General features: G+C 41.3%; 1 protein-coding gene across 1 annotated transcript in view; it reads left to right on the top strand.

Annotated features, from left to right (window-relative positions):
* Window positions 1-1,645: 1,645 nt before the first annotated feature.
* Window positions 1,646-13,366, top strand: part of SDR42E2 (short chain dehydrogenase/reductase family 42E, member 2) — a 31,659-nt gene continuing 19,938 nt past the window's right edge. The window contains exons 1-3 of the mRNA XM_032802138.2: window positions 1,646-1,960; window positions 3,052-3,147; window positions 7,255-7,312. Of these exons, the coding sequence (XP_032658029.2) occupies window positions 1,646-1,960; window positions 3,052-3,147; window positions 7,255-7,312 (469 nt within the window). The remainder of the gene's footprint in view (window positions 1,961-3,051; window positions 3,148-7,254; window positions 7,313-13,366) is intronic.

Below are 13,366 nucleotides of genomic sequence, written 5' to 3'. Positions count from 1 at the left end.
TTGTGGGAATTAATTTAATAGTTGTAAAGTACTTTGAAACCCCTAGAAGGAAGAAGTTACTCAAGTGTAAAATATTATGATTAATGTTATTAAATTGTCAAAACAACTCTTCAGGAAGCACATTGATGTTTTGGTGGCTGTAGAGTTCTTTATGGTTCTGACTTGAATTAAACTGATGTTTTGCTACTTGATTTGTTTGTCCAAGTCATTGGCATCATGTACCCTGCACTTTTGCTGCTAAGGAAACTACACATTTGTATATGATGGTAATTAGTATTTATAGAAATTCTCCCTTTTAAAGTTTCTAACATTTTAAATGAAGGTATACTTCCTTGGCCTCTTGTAGCATTCCCATGGCAAATATGCAAGGATCTCAAATAACTTATATCTTGAATATTTTCTTGAGAGATGGTGGGTTTATATGTGTAAATCCAATAATAATTATTCACAATAATTAAAAATGCTTAGACTCCAAATAGTGCTTGGCATTTTAAAATGCTGTACAAACATCACCTAATAGAGCCTATTTATTTATGGATTGGAAAATAGTATCCTTGTTTCATAAACATGATTACTTATTTTACTTTCTAAATAAAAATATGGACACATTTATCTCTCTTTCTCTCCCTCTCTGAATTTATTAGTTTCCCTGAAAGGTGATGGATTGGCAGCCTTGTCCTATGTTATCCACAGTACAGCTATACAACAGGCAACAGCACTGCAAACTTCCTCACAGCAGCCCAATAACATGTTTCAACAGCAACCACCTCAAGGGTTAAAACTATAAATGCATTCAATATTTAGCTGTTGATTTTGAGGCATGGGCATCACTTTTCTCAGATTTTTCTGAGTAGAGCAGTGTGTGCATATTAATGCTTAGTTTACTGAATTGGGGAAGTTTTCTCCTTTAAAAAAAAATGTAGAAACAAAGTGTTTTCTGTTCTTTCATATTGGACCCTGATAGTTTAAGATTCCAAATCAAGTTACAGGACCCTGGGTCATAGGCTATGTGAGCCTCAAAGGGCAGCTTGAGCCTTTGTGATGTAGACATTTGACCACCAGGAACTGAACTGAGACCAGCAGACACAATTTGCATAGACAACTAAACAGCCATTTTTCTCAAGATGACGAAAATGTTGGTATCTACCACTATTCTAATTCTGACCCAGAAAGTGGAACACATCAATCCATACAAGAAATTTTGGACACTCTCTCATGCTTCTTGACTTAATAAAATATTAATATTTTTCTTCTCATTCTGTATGCTGTCATCTCTGTAAACGACTGGTCAAATATATGCAAACTCTGTGAGGCCTTTTCATGATACTTTTTTTAGTTTAGAAAGCACATGCAGAAAAGTTTTAATTGTCAAGCAGTAGGCGACAGTATGTAAGGTTTCCCAAATATCACCATTTTTACATCTGTATAATGTGACAAATATGGTAAAAGCAAAGTAAACAGAAGAAAGCTATAAAAATTTAACATAAATAAGCTTTTATATTGATAACCCTTTGACTTGGAAAGACTGGTTAATAATATTTATCTTTATATCGTCTAAACAGGTTAAGATAAAGAAAAACATTGCAGCCCTGAATGGAGCTTTTTACCATGAAACTTAGTGGAATTATCTGCGCCCCAGAGCACCATGGAGCAATTTTCAACATGGGAAAAAAAATGTTTTGTGTGTCTGGTGATAGAAAATCGTATTGCATGTTGTAGACATGACCCAAAACATATATCTAATGGGGTAGTGCCCCCTTGGAGCCAAACATCTGACTGTAATCTGAACAGACATGCTGGAGCACTGAGTAAAAGAAGCATGAACACAGTAGTGACAGGAGGTGGAGGATTCTTTGGCTATAACTTGGGATGTGCTCTTGCCAAATCAGGCGCCTCGGTTGTTCTGTTAGATATACAAGAGCCCATCTGGGAAATTCCTAATGGAGTAGTGTTTATCCAGGTATGATAAAAATACATGTTCACAACAATCAAATTAAGTTAATCTGTTTGATTTTTACGTAGTGTCTCAACAGGACAGTTTTCACAAAAAGCAGAACAATCATAAATAAAAGTAAGACTCCTCCACAACTTCCACAGCACTTTAATCAATAGACTGTAAAAAACATGTGAACTACTGTACTTACAGTAAGAAAGCAATGAAGTCTGGTGCCTAGAACAAGGAATTTCTGGGTTCTGTTCCTGACTACAAATAATTCTCCTTGTGACTTTGAGCAAGTCACTTCACCTATCTGTGCCTTGATTTAACCATCTGCAAAATTTGTATGATAATATTTCCCTGTTTCACAGGGGTGTTCTAAAGCTAAAGGAATTAATTTTTGTGACGTGTATTGCTCTCCTGGGAGGAAAGTTGTTATAATATCATTACAAAGTATTAAAATGGGCCTGATTTTCAGCCCCTGGCTTCCACAACTGTGATAAATAAAGGGGGGTAGGGTTAGCTCCCTTTGATGGACACCCACCCAGCCAGTTAGCTGTAAAATATCTCTTGATAGCTGTTCTTTACTAGCTTTACCTGTAAAGGATTAAAAAGTCCCCCAGATAAAGAAAAAGAGTGGGCACCTGACCAAAAGGGACAATAGGAAGGCTAGAACTTTTAAAAATGGGAAAAGAAACTTTCCCTTTGTCTGTTGTTCTCTGGGCTGCTGGGACATGGAGCAGCAATGCTATAAGCACTGCAGCAGGAATGCTGTGTAAGGTTTGAAGCAGGTATGAAAAAGTATCTTCCATATCTAGAAGAAATAATTTGGATAGGGAATGTTTAGTTAGACGCTGTCAGGTTTATTTTTTATTTTGGCTTGTGGATCTCCTCTGTGTTTATACCTAATGCTTTTGTCAGCTACCAAGAGGGATTTTACAGCTAACTGGCTGGCTGGGTGTCCATCAAAGGAAGCTATCCCTCCCCCTTTATTTATCACAACAAGTGTATGCACAATTTCATGCATGCATTTTATGGCTGCTAATAGCTTCATGGTAAACTCTAAACTGTAGTTTTGTGATCAAATTCAAAATATCTTTCCATATATATTGCAGGCTGATGTGAGGGATTATGATGCCCTATTTGCAATTTGTGAAGGGGCTGACTGTGTGTTTCATGCAGCTGCATATGGAATGTCAGGACTAGAGCAAGTGAGTACAATTATCTCATGTGTCTTTCTATCTGAATGATAAGTTAGTTAGCATGTGAGACCTGTGGTTATCATAGCACTGTGTGTCAGATTTCTGAGTACTCCGATGAAAAGAATAAATTCCTATCCCAGCACTCAGGTCTCCCAATAACCAGGCTTTTATTTAAGTCCATCTTCTTCTTAGATACACCAATTCACCACCCACAACACACCTCATTTCTTATCCTATGTGCAAGGTGTTTATATTAAACATCTGCTCAGTGCAGAGGATTAAGTCTCATGCTTAAACATACTTATGTCCATCGGTAGCTTCCATTCAACCTCTCTCACTGCCTGCTGTGCACAGTTTTAAGAACTCACAGGATCAAGAACACAATATATTGAACATCATAGTTTTAAAGAGCTACCTATCACAAGTATTTCTTGAAATGTTTGTCTTTTTGTAAATTGCCACTTATGAATAGATCATCATATCAGTGAACTTATCCAGCCTCTATCAATCACTTAAAGTTTTATTTACAGTGATAGTTAAGACATATAACTTTTCTAACTTTGAGTGGTGAAAACTCGAGCTGTGGGTAATAAGAAGAGATTTAAGTCATCGTCTAAAATGGCATTAACCCAGTGTTGTTCAAAAGTGTAAGATTTCAAAACTTCTTTCCATGTTTCATCTCAGATTGATTACTCAATTTTTCATTGAAAGTTAACATTTGAGTGTAATTTCCCACAGTTGCCTGATCTTATAATAATCAATTCCACGCCCTTCCTTACCCTGTGCTAATAACCAGTGGTCTGTAAACTACTCTGAGGCCTTGAGCCAGCAAATCCTTGTACAGTACACAGCCTAGAGCACGTACTTAATTGTGCCCTACCACAAGAGAGAACTGTGACTGTGCATGGGTTACAAGTAAGTTAAGCACTAGGCTTAGCTGCCCACAATAATTGGTAGTGTCAAAGCTTCTGCGTATCTTCTTCCTTACTATCAAGAGCACAAGTTAAAAAAAAAGTGCAGGATGGGGAGAGAACAAGCATTTCTGAAGAGATATGGCTTATATGTGATCCTCAGCATGCAAATGAAGTGCTTAGCATCACACTCCCCAGTTTGGTTCTACTGCTACTATTAGGCAGAGTAACTTGACATTTATTTGGGATTGGATGGCTCTGTACTCCCTGTTCTGTGCATCACATTTAACCTTGCATTTACCTGTGCAACAATCTGCACCTGTGCTGTACAAGATCAAGAAAAAAATTCTATATCAATGCAAATAATTATATATATTCAACACCATCTGCATATCAGAAAAATAGTTCCATCAATGTACATTTAAACAGCAAATTTACTGATTATTGTAATTATTTTTTTAAACTGATAAAATGCTCCCTTCTGTAGATCTCAGGACACATACCTGATGTTACTAAAACGTATATCGATACAAGTAAATCATCTTCTATCATGCTAGAAAAATAATAACCTCCACAGATAAACAATCTACCTCCCACTCCTTCTTACTCCTTTTTTATTCCACATTATTCATAACTTGTCTACCTACCACATCAGGCAGATGCCTGAGTGAAGAGAAGGTCCTTGTATTGTCTCCAAAACGCCAAAAGACTCAGATTCTCTCAGGCTTGCTGAGGCCACACATTCCAGCTTCAAGCACCTCCCCCAAGAATAACCTCCCACAAGCTCCATCCCATTTAAAGCATGTCTCAGCTGATCCTAACTGTCATGGCAGATAACATGATGAGAGATAACCTAGGCCCAAAAAATATGGAACTGTATTGATCTAAACCAAAGGTTTGAATTGTTTACTGTGTAGTGATGAGGAAGCTCAGGAACCTGTCAAATAACAGATGTAATAAGTCCCATTTGCTAATACCAACTCACAGGTGGGCATTCACATTCTGCCTTAGCTGTAACTTTTGAATATCTTCAAGGACAGCTCATTGTAGAGTGCACTGTAGTAATTCAATCTAAAATGATGACTGTAAATCACTCTATCAAGGTCCTAAAAAAGGTCACAAACACCTAGCTGAGTACAGGTGGGAGTAGGTGTTCCCTACTCCCACCTGCACAGGAATCCACAGGAATCCAAGGGAACCTCTGCATTGTAAATCTTGAACAAAAATTGATGAAATCTCCTCAATAAAGGGGGCAGGAATCACCCCTGTAATAACCTCAAAATCCTTCAACCAAATCACTATTATCAGTTCCATCTTATCAAGATTGAATTTATCCGGCTTATTCTCCTCCTTATCCCAGTCTCAGGCAGCTACTGGGAAATCATAGTTACCACCCAAAGTCCAATACACCTCTACCCCAATATAACATGAATTTGTATATAACTCGGTAAAGCAGCGCTCCGGGGGGGGCAGGGCAGCGCACTCCGGTGGATCAAAGCAATTCAATATAATGCGGTTTCACCTATAACACGGTAAGATTTTTTGGCTCCCGAGGACAGCGTTATGTCGGGGTAGAGGTATACTTATGAAAACAAGACACAGAGCAGCGTTATTTGCAAACTTTTAACATTGCAACTCAAACTGCTTTGTGATTCCCCCCCATCCCACACACACACACACTCTTTCTTATATACACTGAAAAGGAAGACTAATAAAACTGAGCTTTGAAGAACCCCACATAAGTAGCATAAATTGTACAATACTTCCCTTTGCAACCTTCCAGACAGGTAGGAATTAATCCAGTCAGAAACACTACTGTCCTTCCCAGCTAATGTCTTAAAATGAGTTAACAAAACTTCATGTTTAACAGTATAAAAGGCTATTGTCAAAGCTAAAAGAATCAGCGTCTACTTCTGATTGTTTTCCATTCCCTACAAGATAATCAACCCACAAGACCAGTGCCACCCAAAGGCATTCAAGCTAAATGAATCAAAGAAATCTAAGGACTCTAGATGGCACCAGAGTTGTCTTGCGACAGCCTTCTGATGTTGACAGTCTTTCCCAAAAAGGGAAGATTAGAGAACACAAACTCAGATAGACTGAAATCCTGCTTATATGAAAGTGTTGTAGAATGAAATTCTCAAGTTGTGTTGCTGTATATAAACTGCAGCTCCATTTATAGTGAATCTGTTCTTTTAGTGTTCTTGTACTGGGGATGGGGGAGTGACTTCACTATCTGAGACTCCAAAAACAACCTGGGAGCAACCAAGGACTTTCAGCTCGGAAGTGTCAGTGAAGTGCAATTTAGGGGTTAGAGCACTGCACTGGGAGACAGGAGAGTAAGGTTCACAGCATTGCCATTGCAATGTGTGACTTTGGGCAAGTCACTTCATCTATCTGTTCTGCCCTCAGTAAAAGAGGGATAATGATACTTACCTACTTCACAATTTTGTTATGAGGCTTAACTATTTATGGCCAAATCTCATTGAGTGCATATCATAACCATAGTTAAGTCTTCCCCACAATCTCTGAACTTACATTTATAAATATAAATACACCTATTAAAAACCGGAAATAATATACTCCAGCTAAATTGTTGGGAAGACTGAAACCTGAATTAAATTACTACAATAGCTACTGTATTTAAATTTGCAACTGTCCACAATTAGTAGGTACAATGTTGTCAAAGCTAAGAAAACTTGTCCCTGATGTATGATCCTTAGAAAGAAACTAAGGGCTAAAATAATAATGTTAAAAAACCCAAACCTCCTTGAATAAAATAAAATACTCCCCAACATTTTAATCAAAACAGCAACATAATAATCTTTGCTAGACATTATAGTTTAATTATTTTGTCACTGTACAGCACAAATTCACTGAATAGATACCTCTGAATACAGAGGACTGACCATTGAATTGCTACTGTAACACGTATATTTAAAATCCTCCTTTTGTATGCTTGTTTTAAGATACATTGTTACATTTTTAAATGCAAAGTCATTTTGAACAGAAAAAAACAAAGCTTTTTGTTTCAAAAACATCAAAATAGGATGCAAACCAATTATTCCCAGAAACAATTTTTGTTTTAAAAATTGACATTTTTTGCACACAAAAAAAAATGTTGCCCTGAAAATCCCTGACCAGCTCTAAGACTGAATGTAAAGTGTGAGATTATTCAGATACTGTACAATCTCTCTTTTTCTAGCTACAAAAAGAAAAGATTGAATCTATAAATGTTGGTGGGACAAAACTCATAATTGAAGGTATGTATCTAGATGTGTCTTTCTGTATTGGTATGGCAAGCTTATATAATATTTAGTAAAAGCTATTTGGCATAGTTAAACTATTTCTTAGTATATATTTTATAAGGAAAATGTCATTTGTTTTACACAGTACTAAAACAGCTCACCTGTCTCAAGACTTTCTGTATAAACTTGCCACAGACACTAAAGGCAAACAACCACACTGGGTGCTGGAGAACTGTGCAGGGCCAAGCAGGAGGAATCTATATTCATCCCACCCAAGCCTCAGAGTAGACTGCTCCATAGGGACCACTGGACCCTAAGTTTCCCTTGCTGTGTTGTCACACAAACCTCTTTCACAGAATTAAATTAACAAAGGATTCATGTACTATTGGACTGAGATTCATTTGCTCAGCAGGTGGATCTAACAAATCTTTATTAAGGCAAAACCCTCAGCAAGTAATGATCAATTACTTGCAAGTAGGAAGCTCATCAGGGTGATGTCATCACAGTTGCCTCCAGCACCAGACAACACAGCTTCATCCTCCCTTTTTACATAAACTTATTTATAACTTTTTGTTATCTTTGTTTGTACATAGGTATTAGTCTCTCATTTCCGTGTTAACTCTCCTCCCCCATCAGTACAGGTTTAGTAACAGTTCAAACTGCTCTTTCCCAGCTTTCTAGTTACTTTATATTTCCTTTTTCTCATAAACATGATTACTCTGCAATTTCTTACACATGCACAGCACTAAACATGATCACTAGCCCCAATCCTACATCATCCCAAACCCCCTCACTCCGGCAAAGCTGGGTCCATTTCAGAGGCCAGGTCTACACTGCGACTTTAAATCGGTTTAATGGCCGATATACCGATTTAACGCTGTACCCGTTCACACGACGTCGTCATTAATATCGAGTTAAACGGCTCCTTAAATCGATTTCGGAACTCCTCCCAAACGAGAGGAGTAGCTGTCCCAAAATCGGAGTTTCAATGGCTCGAACCTTGCCCATTACCCAGCAGGATCTCCAAAGCGCAGAGGATGCGGTTTTGAGAAATTTCTGAGTCCACTGTCCCCATCACTCTCGTTGCGACACTGACCAGTAGTCGCCGCCTCCCGCCTGGCTTTTGCAGGTCCTGGGTTCAGCATAGATGCTGAGAATGCGTGAGGTGATTTACAACGGCCCGTTCGGTCATTGATCTGAAACAGGGTCCATGCTTGTGCTGCTACTTGGCCTTTAGCCCAGTTATCACCCAGCGAAACAAGGCCGTGACACGGTATGTCTGCTCTTTTCATAGAGAGCGGAAGTGAACGCTGTACCCGAACCACCCAATGACATGTTTTTGCCCATCAGGCACTGGAATCTCAACCGATTCAAAGGGGCAGGGGAGACTGCGGCGAACTATGGGATACTACCCACAGTGCACCGCTCCGGAAATCGCATAGCTTAGGTCCAATGGCCGCACACTGATCGACTTTAGATTTGACTTCGTGTAGGCTGCGTTGCACTCCTTCTTACAATCGTTTTAACAAACCGGTTACATAACAATGGTGGATCCCTACGTTTGACATACCATCAATGGCGTTTTTGTGTCCAATCTCAACGGATTTAAGAAGAGGCCTTGGTCAGCTGAACCAGTGCTCGCACTTTGTGGGCCATTGTCTCAGGCGGGATCAGCGAAGCTGGGCCAAGATGATGATTTCATGGATTGTTTTCATGAGAAATATCTGCAGTCCTGTGTTTTGGATTCCTGGAAGTGGAGACCTGCAGAGGTCACATTTTTCCAAATTGTACCTTCCCAGGCAGTCTTATCATTTTAACGTCACCTTCAGCGAGCCTTTGTTCCTTATCACACAAGGGGCAATATTGAATCTGGGGACAAGTACGAGGCACCCTGGAGCCCTGTCGTCTTATTTTGGCACATCAGGAAGTTTCAATTTAAAGCAATGATCAATATAGTTCAAGTTGTAGTAAGAACAAGAGATGTAGGCGTACAACGCCCAACAACAGCCTCCTCTAAACAAGAAAGCAGTGACGAAATATTGTGCAGCAGTGAATGGCTCTGAGTCCTTTTTACTCTATGTTAACGCATAGGACTCTTGAGGGCTCATCACACCATATTGCCCCAGCCACACGATTCAGAACTCGAGCTGTGGGAATGCACCATTACCATTATGTAACCCATGGATATGGATAATTCATTCATACAGAATTGGACCTAGTAAAAATACTTTAACTTACAATAATGACACAGGCTCCTTTGGATGACTTTTTCTATAGATTACTAAAACACCCCAATGAATCACGGATGCAAACTGCTCGTTGTTGTCAACCTCATAGCACCTTCAGGCATTGTTGTCACAATCCTATAACAAACACTAATACAATTAGAACAGACAAATAATAATATAACAATAGAGTCCTAGATCAATATTCCGCATAATTGTTTGCATTTTGAGCAAAAACAGTCATGGAACGCAGCTTGATCTTCACGCTCCATTCAATCATAGAATTCTGAAGGATTGTTATTCCCTTGCAAAAAGATTCAACATACTTTGTTGTTCCTTCTGGCCTGTCTACAGAGATGTGAAGATAGCATCATCCATTTAGAGTTTATTGATGAGATTTGCACCAATGACTGTTACCCCTTTCATAATGGAGATGCTGGTGACGCAATTACAGGTAAAAGCAGATCATAAAAAGGGGAACTTTCGTTTCTCTAGAGTAGAACGACCTACTGCTGTAAATTTCACCATCATTCGATTTATGCCCTTTAAATTTTCTGTAGTATTTGTTTATTTTCTCTTTGTAAATTATACTCATCTGTAATTGAACCTTCATGCATTTTTGGGATGTTACATCCACGGCCTTATTGCCTTCACCACAAAATTTGGAGAGAAGTGTATTCCCGAGTTAGATCAACATGCATACCCAAGCTTTCTTGAGGAAAATAATGTGTTAGCTTTTAGCTCTCTTATCATAACTGTTGGTGTATAACATCGTTAAGGACTGAGCCTCCTGCTTGCAGATATCATTCATCTCTGATAAAACGTTCATCCATGAAGCTAATTTAAGATAACATCTGACCAGCACTACACAGAGGGCTCTAAGAGTAAACGATAGCCGCAGTTCACTTCTCCATTGCTGACTCTTCATATGTGCTTACTCGATAACTCACCGGAAGGTGACCACAAGAACTTTGCAGTGACGCAATTACACAACTCAACCCCTCCCACACCAGCAGATGAGAAATTAAGTACCTTACACCACCATACACTCTCTCTACATCACACAAACCACGTAACATGATGACACAACCTAACTCTTTTCCCTGGTCTTCCCCGTCTCAACTATCTCACAATAAGCAATTTTAACTTTGTTTCACAAGAAGCTGACTGAGTGTTTCGATGCACTCTCATTAGTTTTTAGTAAAAAAAAATTCCACAATATGGGAATCCTCTTGAGTTAATGGGAAAGTAGTTGGCAGGCGGATAAGCGTGTTTTCCTTCCGTGAGTGCATTGCTGAGGTACACACTATTTAGTGTGAGTTTACATGGGGAAGGGTTGAAGGCTACATCTTTGGTGAAAAAGCAGTCTTTCAACACCTCCCTCCACGCTCAGTCTAGATTCTCTGGCAGCTCTTCACAGATGGTTTTATTGTTAAAAGGCTAAAAAAATCACGAGACCCCCCCAGTAGGTTAGTCCAATTCGGTTATAGTAAATTTGAACGCAAGTCCGGCCCCCTGTGAGGACGCTGAGGAAAGATGACAAGCAGCAGATATTTTGGCCTGGAACAAAACGTCAACACTAGAAATATACATTTAAGAAAAAAAGGAAGTTGTCTCCACTACCCCTCTTCTCCACTATGAAGTTTATTCCATGTGGATAATACGTCCAAAGAGAAATCATTAAAGAATTTAAAAATTCACTAGACGTAATTAAACAGCATTAACCACTCGCGGACATGTTTACTGGTCCATTAAATGTCTTAAGTTGGTTGAGACCAAGCTGCGTTCACTTATCATTTTGCATTCATTTGACAAAACTTACTGTTGTGTTTTAATGCTCACCTTCTTCGGTACAAATGCACTGCTTTATTGAGATCCCTTTGCATTACTGTTCTTCTTGTTAGTGAGTCAGCATGCTCAAACATTTGTCCAGGATACCCGTAGACAGAAGTTATGACGAAAGCTTTCATGGCAGTTTTCAGTAGCCCAGAAGCAATTAGTTACGGTATATTGCTTTAGATCTTCATACTTATCCCTATGCATTACACATAGACATGTAAGGTGTAATATTATTAGTGACGTCGCGAGCGGTGTGGCTCCTCCTCCACCCGGCGGGTTGAGCCGTCATCACCCCGGGCGGAACGTGGGCGAAGTTCCCGCCCTCAAAGGATCAAGGCGGCGACCCGGAGGATAAAAGCGCCTCAGCTTCGTCAGGCCCCAGCGATGACCGGGAGGATGGCCTGCCGTCTTGCCATGGAAGGAGGCTGCTGAGGCCGAGTGGTACCAGGAGCTGCCAGAAGCTTACTCCGCGCCACCTCGATAGAAGGAAGCTGCCAGAGCTACCCGCAGCGCTCGAGGAGAGCTGCCAGAAGCTACCCTGTCACTTGCTATGGAGCCCTAGGAAGCCATCGGACCAGACCTGGCCAACCTCCCTAGAATACTCCCAGCATGCGCCAGCCCTGATGGGAGAGCCAGGTGCTGCGCGGACCCTGACGGACCACGTGGAAAACAAGGGGGAACTTGAAGTCCTTGGGGCGTGACTACAGTCAACGGTGCAGAGCCCCGAGCTTAATGACGGGCTGTTGTCGGTTCAGGTCCCCAACTGCATCACTCTGTGTGTTGCGGTTCGGATCCCCACTGACGCCACTCAGCACGACACCACAACATGAGGCCCGGCTGGAACGCGAGAGTGAGGTGGGCCTGCTTCCCCTGCCACCCATAGCGGAGTGCAGATCCCCTCCCTCGGACCAACGAGGCCAGCAGTGATTGGCTCTGCTCGCCCTGCCCAAGCCAGCTTTTGTTACTGTTTGCTTGCCGCCCGAGCCAAGGGCTCGGCCCCATTTAGACACTTATTGCATCTTTGCCTCTGCCCTGCCAAAAGGCCAGGCTCAGAGAAACTGTACTGTATTTTCGTGGAAGCTGCCACCAAGGCTGGGCCTATTGGACTCTGTCACTGCTCTGCCCTGCCCCGAAGGCCGCGCTTATTGTACTGTCCTGTTTGGTGCCTTTCGCAATCAAAGGTTGGAGCCCCTACTGACTTTACCTTGCTCAGTCGTCATAGGGACGAAATCCAGACGGACAGGTGGGCCGATGCCCCCGCGGGCGGACAGGACAGGAGGCGGAGTGGCTCCCTCCTCCACGCGAAGGTGGAGCCCTGCACCCTCAAGGCATCAGTGAACATTAACCTGTTTGGGTAGAACAGAACTCAGTTTAATTCACGCATGACTTGTTATCAGGAGTGACATTGGCAACCGCCATGCCAGCATCTTCCTATTTTTTTCACGTGGTGGTGGTTGGGGATAATTGCGGAGCTTTCCCTGAACCACCCGACACTGTGTTTCCCCTACAGAACATGGGCTCAGCCAAGAATGCAATATGTTTCAGAGATGCCTGTCGGACTGTGGGATAGCTGGTCCTACAGTCCCCCCTCCTCCCTTCAATGGCGTCCATTCTTCGTCTCCTGGTTCCGTTCCGCTTGTCACGCAGCGCTGTGTACTGAGAGTTTTTATCACACCTTTGGCAATTTCCTGTTCTGTACGGGACTGGATCCGACAAGTTTTGTTCCCCTACAGCGATAAGACCTGATCTCCACGTACAGTCTAATACTGGAGCTCTATGCGATTTCATCAATCGCCAGCCGTGCTGATCAGACTCCAAGACTGGCAAGCAGACATGTCACTCAAAGTTCGCGGGGCTTTTCCTGTTTAGCCTGCCGCTGCATCCGGGTCGATTGCATGTCAGGCGGTCCAGATGCTGCACTCTGGGATCGCTGGAGGGACGACATTAACATCGTTTCCGTCCACACGAACCTATCCGAGTTATTACGCTATCGAATTTAGCGCTA

The sequence above is a fragment of the Chelonoidis abingdonii genome, chromosome 9 (genome assembly GCF_003597395.2).
Source record: "Chelonoidis abingdonii isolate Lonesome George chromosome 9, CheloAbing_2.0, whole genome shotgun sequence".
Taxonomy (NCBI): domain Eukaryota; kingdom Metazoa; phylum Chordata; order Testudines; family Testudinidae; genus Chelonoidis; species Chelonoidis abingdonii.
This window is presented reverse-complemented; position numbering and strand designations above follow the sequence as displayed.